The sequence below is a fragment of the Chinchilla lanigera genome, unplaced genomic scaffold, assembly GCF_000276665.1.
Source record: "Chinchilla lanigera isolate Chin_1 unplaced genomic scaffold, ChiLan1.0 scaffold00009, whole genome shotgun sequence".
NCBI lineage: Eukaryota > Metazoa > Chordata > Mammalia > Rodentia > Chinchillidae > Chinchilla > Chinchilla lanigera.
The window spans coordinates 15,656,791-15,671,663 of NW_004955410.1; the positions used below are offsets into that span (position 1 = coordinate 15,656,791).

Here is a 14,873-nt window from a genome sequence, read left to right on the forward strand (position 1 = left end):
TATATATATATATTTTTCTTCACAAGAAAATAGCTCAGTGATGACAGCAAATCTCTGGTAAACAAATCATCATGTGCCAAGCAATGGAGACAAACACAAAGCGAATGCTAAGCCCTCAGCTTTAGCTGAACGTCACCTTGCGGAGTGGAGGAGACTCTGCCTCTGACCTCTCTCTAACCCTCGCTGCTCCCAGCCTCTTTCCTCGTCCTGTCCAAAATTATCTACAGCCTTCTCTTCCTGGTCTTCGGGAAACAAGAGGAACAGAGCTGAAGGGAGAGAAAGAAATAGCAGGTTCCACTTTGTAATGTCTTAAGTCTGCCTGGCTGTCAGATGACTTAGACACCGAACACAAACTGCTTAGGTCCATCCTTTAGCTATGCCCTTCAGATTGGGTCAGACGCCCTAGGTTCTGAGTGGGGGGCGGGGAGCAGGGCGAGCCAGTCCTCACGCTTGCTCCGGCTGCACCACTGAACTGCTCATGACCCTTCACTCATTCTGGCCTACACTGTCCTGTGACATTATTTTTCTCCCTTCTTTGCTGCTAACTTTAGCAGAGGTCCTCCTTTCTGTCTCCTCTCTGAGTTAGTTTCTAATCCAAACTCGACTGGGAGTATTTTCCAGCCCACTGGTTCCTCTGCATACCTCTTTGCTTTTTCCTTGGGAATTATGATGGTTAATTCAATGTGCCAACCTGAATCTGGGAGTGAATGGGAAGATGGGAGAATGGGACGAATGGCAGGGGTAAAGCAGAGTGCCCTCCTCGGTGTGGGTGGCTCTCATCCAATCTATGGAAGGTCGGAAGGGAACAAGAGGCTGAGGCGGGGGAGTTTAGTCTGTCGGTCTGTCTTCGAGATGCTGGTGTCCAGCCCACTGGCTTGGACTTGGGCTGGAATCTACAACACAGACTCTCCTGCTTCTCAGACTTCTCAGACTTTTGGTCTGATTATTATTACCTCCTACAGGTCTCCAGCGTACTGACTACAGACTTTGGGATTTCTCGGTTTCTTTAATCATGTGAGGCAACTCTTTACAATAAATCCCTCTATAACTGCACACATTCCATGAATTGTTTCTCTGGAAGACCAGGCCTACTACAGCATTCTAGAACTAAGTTAACTTTCAGAATTCCTTAGATCCTTGGGGGCTTCCACTTCTGAGGCCATTTGCTCCAAAATGTACTGAAATTTACTTTGTTAAAATGTGAGCCAACTGTATTCTTTACTCTTTTCTCCGGCTAATATGAACCTTCTGGAAAAAAGGCCACTTTCTCAGGTCCTTCTTTCTTCTGTATCATTAACAAGGCTTCTCTGCTGGTCAGGAAGAAGCTGAAAAGTGAATTAAGAATAGCAACTGCCTTCGCCATTCCCGGTCTGGAAAAATGCAACCGTCATTAAGGGAAGGTCAAGAATTAAGCAGAGTGGTGCCTCCGTTCACGAACTTCATTCTCTCCATGATTCTCATTGCAAACCGAGTCAAATTTCCCCAGAAGGACAACACTGAACCTAGCCACTGAATTTGGTTCGGTTCTCATCCAACTCAGTTTGCAAATAGCGTTGTGGAATCGGGTTTGTGAACTGAGGTACCACTGTACTTTCTCACTCTTTTCTGTTGGGACACTAGAGATTAGAGCCAACTGAGGACTGAGCTATGTTCCCATGCCATTAATTATTTTATTAACTTTTTAAAATTTTGAGGCAGGGTCTTGCTAAGTTGCTGAGGTTGGCCTCAAATGTGCAGTCCTCCCACCGCAGTCTTTTGAGGGGCTGGGATTACAGGCATGCACCACCGGGCTTGGCTCAGTGCTTTGTCTTTAGCTGACTATCTATATCCTGTGGCTACCTTAGTCTCCCTCATTCTTCCCTTCCCTTCCCTTCCCCCACTTCAGAGTTATCATTTTTAACAGGAGAGTATCCTGTGTCCTCTAGTGTACACGTACATAACTGGAGCACTTCTGTGTGTGTGCTTTTTAGTTTTACATATCTGAGTGATTTTCACCCTCTTATATGGTGCTAAACCATCATGCTGTTTTTGAATCTGTTTCTTCTCCTTGAGTGTGGTAGGCAAAATATTGGTCCTCTCACTAAGTCCACGTCCAACTTTTCCAGAACCCATGAATTATGTTATGGCAAAAAGAGACTTTGCATATGCGACTGAGTTAAGCATCTTAAGAGGGGCAGAACCAGAATTTGAAAACCACTACAAGGAATACCTTTTCTCTAGGGTCAGATTTTTTTTAAATAGGGAGAAATACGATGGTTGAGTGTTCTTTTACATTGATTGAAGCATTACTGACTTCAGCACAAAAGACACCAGAACATGCCAAAAGTCCATTGATAGGAGAAAAATTCACTTAACCATGAATGCATTAAGTTGAATATTATTCAAGAATAAAAAAGAAGGAACTAGCGCTGTATCTAGAAGCATGTAAAAATATAAAAGTATAGCATTAATTACAAAAGTGATCCAAAGAATACAATACAAAGAAAAAAAGAAGACTTTGGAGAAATGAAAAATCATAAAATCCATTTTTTTACTTTTGTAATAAAAGCATAACATACAGAAACTGGAATCTCTGATATTGTGGAATTTTCCAAGAAGAAGGTGAGAGTATACGTGAATTTCTTAATAAAAGATCTAAAGCAATACCTGATAATGTTAAAATTTGTTAATGATTTATTCACACTCTATTTCTGTGTAGTTTAAAATGTTTTATGATACAATAATGTTTTAAAAGGTTAGTAGGTTTGAAATTCTACAAGAGTGAGCATAAAAATAAAAAAATTACATACATATTCATGTATATACATTCATATGGAAAAATAATCCTTAGCAGAATCTATTTAAAAAATGCTTTCATTTGGTGAGGCTGATGGAAACTCTTTAAACCAATGTTAACATGAGGTGGGTACTTTACTATTTTCTTCTGGATAAAACAGAAGACATCAAGAAGCACTGTGTTTAATAACAGATGTAACAAAACCAATTTAGTGATTAATTACTTGCTCTTGGGATAAAACAAAAAGTGACAGTACACAAAGCTTTTGTATACTTCCAGAACACAAGTCTATTAAAAACTGAAAAGTGAGACAAACAAGGATCCTATCAGGTATCTAAAAATCTCTGAAGGAAAATGCTAATTTTTTATCGAATATTAAAAACAAGAAATCTAGATAAGAAAGAAAAGCATGCCCCACACTACTCCTCGCTATACGTAGAATACGTAATGTAATCATCAGCTTTCACCCCCTGCCTCCATTCTTTTTTGTGGTTGTTGTGCCAAGGTCCCGCTGTGTTCCCCATGCTAGTCTCGAACCTCTGCACTGCAACAGTCCTTCAGCTGCAACTTCTCAAGCAGCTGGGGCTATAGCTGTGCACCACCGTACCTGGCTCACTCTTTCTAGAAATTACATTTTAATAGCCACCCTTTTACCTCTGACTACTAAATATATTTGCCATCCAAACCACAAGCTCTTGAGATAGTACTTCCCAGTTTTTCGTTTTTAATCACACAGCTGAGCACTGCCTACACGAGGTAAGTAATGCCTTTCTGGAGACACCAATATTTTATCGAAGAGGCTTCCCATCCCACCTGGGTTGGTGTAGAGCTGGCTTTCCACAGTTTTGCCGATGCACTGCAGCTTAATGGCCTGCAGGGAATCGTCCACGTGCATGATGGTCGGCAGGCTGCCCAGAGTGTCCTGTACCAAGTTGGCCACTTCCCGGACATCAAAGAGCTTCAACAGTTCTGAGTACACGGCTGGGAAGGAGCTCAGAAACACAGCCTGAAAAAGGAGGAGAGGTTGAAATCAACACCCAGTTATGCCACGAGAAATAAGCTGTAAAATATCAGTGAGTTTAAGGATGGTGACAAGTGTTCTTTTTAAGAGAATAAAAAAAAAGAACAATAGCAAAATAACACCAACATAGACAAAAACAAAACAAAGGGAAAACAATAAAAATGACACAGGGTTTCAAAACAAACTGATAAGAATTAACAGGCTGTTACATTGCATACTGTTATCTTCAATGAAGTTGCTCAGATTACCAGATGTAAGAATGCAAGATTGATCAAACCATTAAAGAGAATAAAAAATAATTAAAAAAACATTAGAAACGGTACAGAGTTTCACTAGACAAGATGATAGGAATTCACCAATGGTTGTTATATTGCATATTGTTATCTTCAAATTAGTTCTTCAGAGTACCCAGATATAAGCATGTAAAATTGGCCAAAAAAAAAAAAAAATAAGCATTAACTGTTCCTTTCAACAAACCATTGGACATCAGTAGTATAGTTGTTTGAGCGATCCTTCTATATATACATATAACTTCCCTTCCTTCTTTCTTTCTTTTTCACCTTTCCCTCATCTTAGTCATTCCTTCCTTTGAGCAATTTCCATCCCTTTCAGAAGATCTATTGTATGTCTTGGCTTTTATTTACTCTTTCAGGTTCTCACACTAGGGAGACAATACGGTGTTTACACATGTGGGTCCAATTTATTTCACTTATGAGTATGGTCTCTAGTTGCATCCATTCATTTATAACAGCCCTGAGTTTATTTTTTTAACATTTTTTTTAGTTTATGTTTTTAATAGCTGAGTAATACTCCATTGTAGAAAAATACATCTTTTTTTATCCATTCCTCAGTTGATGGGCATTTGGATTGTTTCTAAGATTTAGGTATGTGTTTCTGCTACCTGAAGTTAAAAGGGGAAAAATTTTAAAACAAAAACTGTGTGGCAGAACAGGAAGGTTCTCAGAAATCTACAAAGGAGTAACATAATGATAACTGGAACTAATGGGAAAATCACTGACATTAGCAAAACAACTGGCAACTCCCCTGCCCCCCCCCCCCCCCGCCCCGAATCAGCTAAATGCAGCACGAATAAACAGAAAGAATATTCAACCAAGACCTGGACTGTGGTCACTTAGATTTCCTTCCTTCCTTTCTGAGTAATTTTTGTGAAGTGCTCACTTAAATCGCACTCATCTTTAAGAACCCTAACACATTACTTCCCTAAGCACTCAGTCAATGACTGAAGAGAAAATAGCACAGGGCAACAGAAGACCGAGGTTATATGCGGTGCTCGCTTTGCTTCCGATCAATGCTGCGGCTTTGGAAAGGCGTTTCAGGCTCCTGGGCTTTTGTCTCAGCCTTTGTAAAGTCAAAGTATGACTGATGCAACTCCTTACACTGCTTCAAGCCCTGCTGTAAACCAAGAAATGCATGGAAAGACTAAAAAAATGTTATATAAATAAATAAAGCACTGTTAATGTTTTCTTCTTTCTTTTATTTTTTGGGGGGTACAGGGCCTTTTGCACTGAGCTACACTCCCAGCCTATCATCACTTTTTTTTTTTATGGAAAATAAACAGATGTTTCATCAAATTCCCAGGGACACACTTTAAGAATCAGAGTAGGTCTATACATCAAAACAAGTCAGCCTTTAAAAAGTCCATGCAGGGAAGGGCAAAGGAAGGAGGCAGCACTGGCCTCACGTGTAGCCAGGGAGGGAAGGGCGTGCACGTTCCCAAGATGCTCAGGCTGCAGCGCCCGCCTCCTCACCAGTGTGACCTGACACCATCAGAAAGTAGGTCGAGCCTATAGGTGCTGATGAGGCCAACATGGAATCAAATGCAAATTCAAGGATTTTAGTATAACCTAGATGGGTGCAGCAAAAATAGCCAGAAGACCAAAGGTCTGTTCGTGATGTGACAGCTACAGAATGCTTAAGGTGCTTCTTGTCAACAGTTCTGCACTTTGACTCTCCCCAATTACAGATTCACTTGAATACACTTAAAATTAATAACTTGGTATTCCATTAGAGACTACATTTATGTAACCTTCATCGTACTCTGCAAAGAACTGAGTCACAGAAATAAAGTAAAATAAAATAAATAAAACAAAATGTAGTTTTCTTACTGTGAAGTCAAGTATGTTGATTTCCCTTAGGCATCCCTTAATTTATTCCTTAGTTTTTATTTATATCTCTTTACTTCAAAAAAAGTGTCTGAATGTGCTTCCAGTATAAGACACATATATAATGAGACTATTTAAAAGGATAAAGAAACAGACATTTATGACAAGGACAGAAAAGTATTTGTAACTAGGGCAAGGTAAGAGTCTTTATTGCAAATAAAAATAAATATGCAATTTAGTTTTGACCTTCCTGGTAACCAAGATAAACAGGGAAAAATAATTATTAGGAACTTATAGCAAGGTCTTGAGCCTTTATTCCTCTGTCATTAGTTTTATTTTCTAGGGACCCTGGCACAATGACCTGGCCATGGCCTGGACACTAAAAGCCACTGCCGTACCAGTTGAGTCTGTCTCCCGGCCTGTCCAGGACAGGACTGTCCAGTACAGTGTCACTGCCAAGTTGAGTTGAGGCAGGAGGACTAAATAAATGCCCCTATGGGGACCAGTACGAACAGAGCTACAGGGTAGCCATCCATACAGCCAATCGGACGGATTGCTGCAATGGTTCCTCTGCCTCTGAGAAGCAGGATTTTCCCTGAGCTGTAGCCCATATTGGAGGAGGCAAACACAGCAAATAAACTGGGTTTTTGCCTATAATGCAGCCTCACAAGAAAACTTGGGCTAGTGGATATCTTTGGCTCTGGACGTGGTAGGCACAATTCTAAGATGATCCCATGACTTTGTCTCTGGTATTCATGTGATTACATTATGTTATATAGGAAAAGGGATTACACAGATGCAGTAAAGGTTACTAATCAGCTGACTTTAAAATATGGAGATTATACAGGTAGGTCTAAAATAGAGTTTTAAAGACTGACTGGTAGCAGAAGTAGTTGGAGAGATTCAAAGCCTAAGAAGGACTCGACACACTGTTGCTGGCTTTGAAGATGGAGGGGCCACAGGCCAAGGAATGCAGGTGGCTTCAAGAAGCCAACAGCATCTCCCTTCAACCGAGCCCTAGCTGACAGTCATCAAGACAGTGGGGACCTTAGTCTTACTAGCAAACAGGTTTCTGACAATAGTTTGAAAAATCTTGAAAGCATATTCTCCAGAGCCTCTAGATGAGACATCAAAGCCAATACCCTGTTGTTAGTTTTGGGAAACCCTCAGCAACAAACTCAATGAAGCCTGTCTAGACTTCCAACCTTTAGAACTGTGATCGAACATATGAACACTATTCAAAGCCACTGATTTATGGCCATTTGTTATCAACAGTATAGAGCCCTAACATAGCAGATCAATCAGATTAGTTTCACCCTGATTTCTGAAGAGAGGTCTAAGGTCAAAAGGGAACCTGGTACTGGGATGCCTGACATGGCAACCCCCTTCCTCCCAAAACATAAAGGGGCTATGCCCTCACTGCTTAATTTAAAATAGAGTAGATAGAGTAAATAGCTACTCTTTCATTTTGTATGAACTTTCTTAGCAAACAAACTAAAAATAAAACTATCATATCAAAATTTATAAGTAAAGATTATTTCACAAAATAATGAGTTCAGTAGAATTTACAGAGGTATTCAGAAACCATATACGTTTTTAAATATATTATCTCACTTCAAAGCTAAGGGAAAAAATCAAATATAATTCTTTGAAGATGTTAAAGTTGTTCTTAAACTAGATGGCAGAACAGAACTTTTAGAACCAAAAGCATGAGAAATCAGTATGCTGGGAAACAAAAGCAGAACTGCTCTATTCTGCAGTACCGCAATGGCCCAAGTCATCTTACGGGGACTACTAGGATTCAGTGGAAATATAGGTAAGGTAGAAAAACATTTATTCCCTGTAACTTTGAAGGGGGAAAGGATCTTCTGAATACCTCCAAAGTGAGAAAATATTTTTTGGTACAAATTTGGTAAATTTTATCCCAGGAAGTAGTAAAAATTAAAAACAGAGATCTCAGGATGAAAACCCAAATTATGAATCAGTGTCATGGAAGCAGTAAACCTGTGAGAACTCTCAAGGAATGCATGGTTAGAATTCCAGGTTATTCTTCTCAAATATCAGCTGCCGCAAGTAGGGCTTGGCTAGTGGGCAACATGCTATCAAGGTCCCTGGCATACTCCTCAAATGCAGTGATTGTACGGATGACAAGGTCAAAAGCACATTTAAAAGAGCCTGGGTTGTACCCTTGTCCAGATGTAAAATGAGTCTACATCTGTAACGAAAAACGTGACAAAACTGGCCCCCTAATCAGCTGGAAACAGTACAGCACTGTTTTCAGGGGGCTGGTGCTTTACGTTTACACATTATTCATTCCACATTCCGCAGAGCACCAAATTCTATCAACAACACCAGTTGGCCTCATCTCCCATTCCGATGCCCTAGCTCTCAATGATTATAAGTCATAAGTATCCAGGGAATGGTGAGAGGCTGCTTCTCCATTTGCCAAGTTTTTAACCAAGTCACTAGAATTGAAAGTGTACAAGAAGAATGAAGAAATATAGGGAAAGATATTCCAAATTCTCTCTCAGAACACATCCAAGGCCATGCTATTTAGTGAGTGGACACCTGGTGATAGAACTTGGCAGTATCAGCTCAGCATTGGTCTTATAAGATCAGTCCCAGGATGATTACAGTCAAGTGAAATAAAATAAAACAGCATGCAGTTTGGTGGCGTCCAGCCTCATGATTCTCAGAGCTGATAGATTAAAATGCAGGGTGAAGCTCGGGGAAAGCAGTGCCGCAGACCGGCTCGGTGGAACTCATCCTCCCGGCTGACAGGGACGGTGTCGGGTCATCAGAATGCGTTCTGCTAACTGGACGCGAGGCGGCCGCGTGCTGGCAGCCTCTCCACTCTGCGAGGGGAGTCTGCCTAAAAGCAACCAACCCACTTCTGCTCAGAGCTGGGGGCTTTCAAAGAGTCTATCCTTAATGATGGGTAAGCTACAAATGTAAACTAGAGCTCTGAATTTCTGCTGGAGAAAGCATTTACTTCTGCTGTGCAAAAATAAGCTGAATTCTTAGCTTTCCTCTGCTCAGCAGAGGCGAGGAAACATTACCTGTGACTGAGATAACGCTCCAGACCCTTTGCTCTCTTGTGAAAGAAAGAAACGGACAGACATAAGGAGCTCCTGGATGCAGCAGCGAAATTCTTCTTCATTTTGCCCACCAGTGGCGAGAGAAAACAGCCTTCGGGATTGAACTATATATTTAAAAATGTATTCCTGGGCCTTAAGACAAAAAAATGAAAAAGTTAGCTTCAAAAGAGGCCAAGGGTATTTACGTAACAGTGACAGCACAAAAACCATGGTACAGTATTAGACTTTTAAATTATTGATTTAAACGCTACAGTCCTGTGAGATTTTTGAGTGGTATTTACTAGTAGGGAGGAGAGTCATTTTTCTCTGATGCCTCATGAAAAATGCATAAATATTTAAAAATTCTTTATGATTCTGAAGAGTCATAGCACTATTTTTGATCCTTAAGTAGCTTTTTCAATTTAGTTAACAGAGAACTGTTTTTCAGAAAGTGATCTGGCAGGTAGTCTTGACATAGCAGTTTACCTTCAAGTAGAGCAAATAATCTACATTATTTTTATTTACAGACACCACAGAGAATGGTACTCAGTGGGAATCAGAAGACTACCTGGGCTTGAATAGGATAATCCCTTGAAGAATTTATATTCTTCAACAAGCCTGTGAGTCAGGCATTACCATCTCCACGTACATCTCAGCAGAGGGGGCCCACAGACATGGGCAATGTCGAGTCATGAGGCCCAGAAAATCTCAGGTACCCTCTCTGGGATCCCTGCAAAGCTACCATGCTCTCTCTTAAAATTTAAGGTAAATGGTTCTCAAAGGTGGGTGGATAGAAGAGCTAGGAACTGCTAAGCATAATGCCCACCTGCTGCCTGCTCTCTTAGACTCCCCTTTCTTACCAATCCTGGGCATCCCTTCAAGTGTCCGGGTGCCCAGAGGAACAAAGATTCATTTCTGAGCAAGGTCTGACAGACAAAGCGGACGAAGTCCCTCTAAATTTTATCAGCTCCTGAGCAACCACAAACTAAGATCCCTGAAGTGGATGTGAGCAGTATATCATCACTAACTACTGTCTGTGCAGAAGAACCCAATTAGTTTAAAGCAGCACCGTGCAACAGCCTTGCTGGACGATGTTGTCTGTTTTTAGCAGCATGTTATTACCTTCAGCACCTCCTGGATGTGCTCCTGCCGCTCTGCTTCCGTGATCCTGTCCACATACCACTTGAGCACTTTGATGAGATCTCTAAAATACAGGGGAAAGGGGAAGAATAAAGAACTCGTCTTGTTCTCAATGAAATGCCAACAAATCCGATGCGTATATATCATGAAGAGGCTTCTTTCCCCATAAATTCTTGTATTTCCCTATTAATTTTTTACCTAATCATTTCACTAAACCTTCAGATCAACGATACCTTCTTTAAAGCTTAAAGAAACATCACTCGAGATTTCCCTCAATTTGGACATGCTTCATTGACCCTCCTGTTTCTCATAGCACCTCCAAATAAGCGCCCCCAACCACAAATACTAGAGACAAGGACTCTGCTGCAGCAAGTGCCTGGAAGGAGGACTGTCACGGCAAACCTTGGACAACTGCTCCTTGGAATTTCTTGCCCACTGACCATGTAAACAGCTGGATGAATTAGCTTTCAGCAGCAGACACAAGGCGGGTTAGGGTGGTGTGGGCAATACCTCCCCACCCTAGGTGACAACTCTACGAATTATTCTCTGACATGGCCATGAGACAAACAAGGTTTATGTCCAAAATATACCTTCGAAGGAGTCTTTCTACAAGAGTAAAGGTGTTTTCTTTTAAGAAACAAACATTTAAAAATAACCTATAACACTTCAGATAACATTCTTTCCCCTCTGAATTTTGATCAGGTCTTAGTTTCTAGGAAAAAATTTACATAATAAACTTTTTTCCTTTTTTTATGGTGAAAAACAAAACATCATTTAGAGTTAGTCAGGTAGAGAGAGGATCCCAACTTCGTGGCAACAACAAAAACACTATCAGCAGTCAGTCAAACGTGCCTTCTGTTCTCCATCAGGCCTGACTGGGTTACTGACCTTTACTACATCAGTGTCATCAAGCCACCACACAGCCTGTTTGATCTGGTGCTTGCTACCTTTGACCTCCACAATGATCACAAGTGTGTCATCTTCTGCCTTCCTCAAGGGCAGATTTAGTAGTCAAGAGGAAATCAACACCACAGTAACCAAGTGTGTTGCCCTGGGCTGCTCTTCAGGAAGTATGTGGGCTGCCTCTAGAGCCGCAGTGCTTTAGACTACTAGAAGGTGGGTGAGGTATACATCTTCTTTTTCCTGTGGCAGTGGACACTTTTCAGCACCGTCTTCACGGCCTGAAAAGCCTTCGTTTTGGCCTTGGTTTCTTCACTGCCAGCGCCATCTTGGTGAAAAGGTCACACACAGCAGTTTCTATCTCTTGACAACAAAGAATACCTGGATGTGACAGCAGGTAGGTGCTGCTGGGAAAGGCAATTTTAAGATAATATATCGCGTTTTTTTTTTTTTTTTTTTTGACCACTCACAGCCTGAGAAGATTTCACAGACCTTGTATTTGTCTTGTTAGGGTGGATTACCCTGCTTTCTTGGCCAACCCGAAACATGAAAAATTATACCCCTGCCGTCTAGTCTCCAGTGACAATTTCAGCTGGAAGCAGTGACATCCTCACACCAGGATCTAAATCATGAGATTGAGCAGGACAGCATTTCAAACTCTGCCTGCTGTGGCACTTCCCCTTCAGCAAAACCTCATGCTGATGGAGGGTCAAGTCTTACAAAAATACCTTCATTCATTTACATGCTGGAGACATAAATATTAACACGCCAGGGTCAGGAGTCTTTGAGTTGATCTAATGCTTGGTGACTACCATCCTTTATATGTCACACACACGGTAGGGGAAAAAGGGAGAAACCTGATTTCAAGCTCTTTGTCTCACCTCTGAGAACAGATGCCCATGCACGTATACCCACCTGGGTGCCGCTTGAGCCATAAGGTAGAAATGTGGGCAGAAAAGCAAGGACGGCATTGGAACGGGGAGACAGGACATTGGGTTCATGGCAGGACTGGATTTAAGCAGAGCAAAAGACTGGAAGGAGGTCATTCACAGGACTGAGAGAGAGAAGCCGCTGACTCTGGCGAACACCAACTAGGCTGCCTGGCTGCAGGCACTCGCTGAAGGGCCGCATTACTCGTTCACTCCCAGCCTCCTCTGCACAGTCTGTGCAGGAGGGAGGAGTGGTTAAAATGGCGGCTGCTATGGCAGGGGAGAGTCCTATGAAGGACTTGCGTGAGGCTGGGGATCAAGTCTTCACATCGGCAGCACCAAGGACAGCGCCTGGCACGCAGTCTGGCACTCAGCAACTATTAACAACTGAATGACGAAGGGCTTTGACTAAGTAGGAAGCAAAGGTTGTTTTCTGCTCATTTCCTTCTTCAAGTCATATGCGGTAATGAAGGAGTACACAGAGGAAACCGGGCCCCGACAGCAAAATAACTTGAGAACCAGACATTTCAGGCTGAAGAATACCAAGTGAAATACAGACAGAAAGAAAAAGCTTTTCTATTCTGGGTCTCTAGAACAAAACAGTTCTGCTTTTGATCAAAGTTGTAGTCATTGAACAAAGGAGTGTGGAGGGGAAGACACTGTCCCAAGGGACTTCCAGCTCCCGGGCTCTCTTCCTGCACTCCCTGTAACTGCTTTTGCTCAGAACAGCTCAGAAGATCGTACTGGAAGCCAACCACAAGCTAAAGGACCTTACCTGTACGCAAGTGCCCCAGCAAAATGACTCTCAATGTAAGTGTCCATTACAGGTTTAAAATGATGAAATTTGCTATCTTGCAGTAAATTTATTATGTGAACCTAAAAAGAAAACTGAGCTTTATAAAACCACATACAAACTGAGACTTTCTTTTAAAAATAAATTCTTATATTATCAAGTGCGTATCTCCAAACAGCTCCATGAACATCAGGATTGAGATAACATGGTTATCATTACGTGAATTTGAACTTACCAAAGAATCAAAAACTTTCGACCCATACTTTTGGGAATTTTCATCTAAAATTCCAAATAAAGTATCCAGTGTATCTTGTAGAAACTGTTAAATAAAGAAGCAGTAGGTGAATAAATATAATATTATTTGTCCTTCCCTCCCAAGTGTTCCTTATTCTGAGTTTCCAAGAAGGATAGTGAAGTAGTACATATACCTTTACTATCTCTGAGCCATCGATTTCTTTTAATTTAGAAAGACAGCCTGTGATCTTGTCTGGGTGGGTTCTCCATTTCAAAAGATCAAGCATATCACCTTTTTCAAATAGAAAAGGAAGATTAGTTGCTGTTATAGACAATCGTTCCTGGTGTGTGAGTGTTCTACTGGTGAAAGCTGAAGTCTTCAACACACTGTTCCCCTCTCCTGGTCATTCATTGTGCAAAAGGCAGGATAGCTATTTAGCTTCTAAGCAGCAGTCAGCAAGGGACAGGTCCTATGATTAGTCTGCTGGTTACAAAGCAAATAGCACATACACCAAGTTAAGAGCTAATTCAAACTACACAGCTACTTAAGCTTAGAAATGTAAAAGCAAACACAAGAAAAAGGATGAAGAGTTAAGATTAGAACCCCTAATTCTCAGCAAAGAAACTCCTCAGGTATAATATCTTAGTTAACTCCCCCTACCTCCAGGCTTTCAGGAATTTAGGAATGCAGAATAACTGATTTTCTTTAAACTAGGTCTCCTCTGAAGTCTGCCAGCTGAGTAACTGATTTTCTTTAAACACCACATTACCAAGCCTAAACCCCAATCGGTTATTCTGAACCCACAGAGCCACCTATGATAGGTGATCCCTGGACAGCTTAACAAGTGCTTTGGCAGATCATCTAGAGAGGCCTTGGGCCTGAGAATGCTAGTTCTAGACTTTATAATCCAGCTTCCTTCCCAGGGTTCAGAGAGGAAAGTACCCAGCTCTTTAACTTCCTCTTTCAAACTTGCCATTGGGGCCCCAGGTCCAGCAGGTCCTCTAGGTACTTCTTCACCTGGGGGGAAAGATGAGCTCTTCCTTTATCTTTCTAGCGTAGATTTAGAAAGCCTTGGGGAGATGGTGTTTCAACTTCATTACTCTCCATAGGATGCTGGGTGATGCTGGCTGGTGACCATGGAAGCCACTGAAGGCAGGACAAGCTAAGGGGTGCCCTGAAGATACCCAGAAAACTGGCAGGGCTGGTCTAGGCTCAGAGGTCTGGAGGGATTTTCCAGACTGAATTGTGAGGCATTCACTTCAAAGATCTTGTCTCAGAGGAAACCCAAGTGAGTCCTGCTGAGAGACAGAGAGATCAACAAAGAAATTTTTAAAAAAACTCGAAACTCTACAACATCAAGGAAATAGTTCCAAGATGAGGAGGAAAAGATGGAGTGAACAGAAATGGAAAAAGTGTTAAGACTCTGAAGAGGAAAGAGAAGAAATCTGCATGAAAGCCTGAGTCAAGAGAAAAACTTCATGAAGGTCTTAATAGTAAGAAATTTGCCTTATATACAGAGAAAGCATACAATGAAACGTAAATGGATTTTGTTTTAAACCTGGGCCCCATCCACAAAGTATCTTATGTAACATGTAAATGTTCCAAAATCCTAAAAACCTCAACATCTGAAACACTTCTGGTTCCAAGCATTTCACATAAGAGATACTCAGCTTGTACTAAATAAGAATGTTTATCTACAACAGAGATAAAAGGAGAAGGAAGATTTAGAACAGGAAGATGAAGAAAAATTTTAAAAACATTTTTAAATAGAGACATATTTTCATAACAAAAACCCCCACAAACAAAGCCCTGAGAATGCTTAATATTGACATCTAACTGAGATATTCTGGGGCTCTGGCTGAAACCTTGCTGAAACTGG

The 14,873-nt window shown here is 41.3% G+C and overlaps 1 protein-coding gene across 1 annotated transcript in view; it reads right to left on the reverse strand.

Annotated features, from left to right (window-relative positions):
* The window catches only part of Dock4 (dedicator of cytokinesis 4), a gene marked incomplete in the record, with an annotated part of 287,342 nt that overhangs the window by 108,750 nt on the left and 163,719 nt on the right, over positions 1-14,873 (reverse strand). Inside the window, 6 exon segments of the mRNA XM_013510564.1 lie at positions 3,590-3,782; positions 8,980-9,150; positions 10,120-10,201; positions 12,742-12,842; positions 12,995-13,078; positions 13,188-13,285. Of these exon segments, the coding sequence (XP_013366018.1) occupies positions 3,590-3,782; positions 8,980-9,150; positions 10,120-10,201; positions 12,742-12,842; positions 12,995-13,078; positions 13,188-13,285 (729 nt within the window).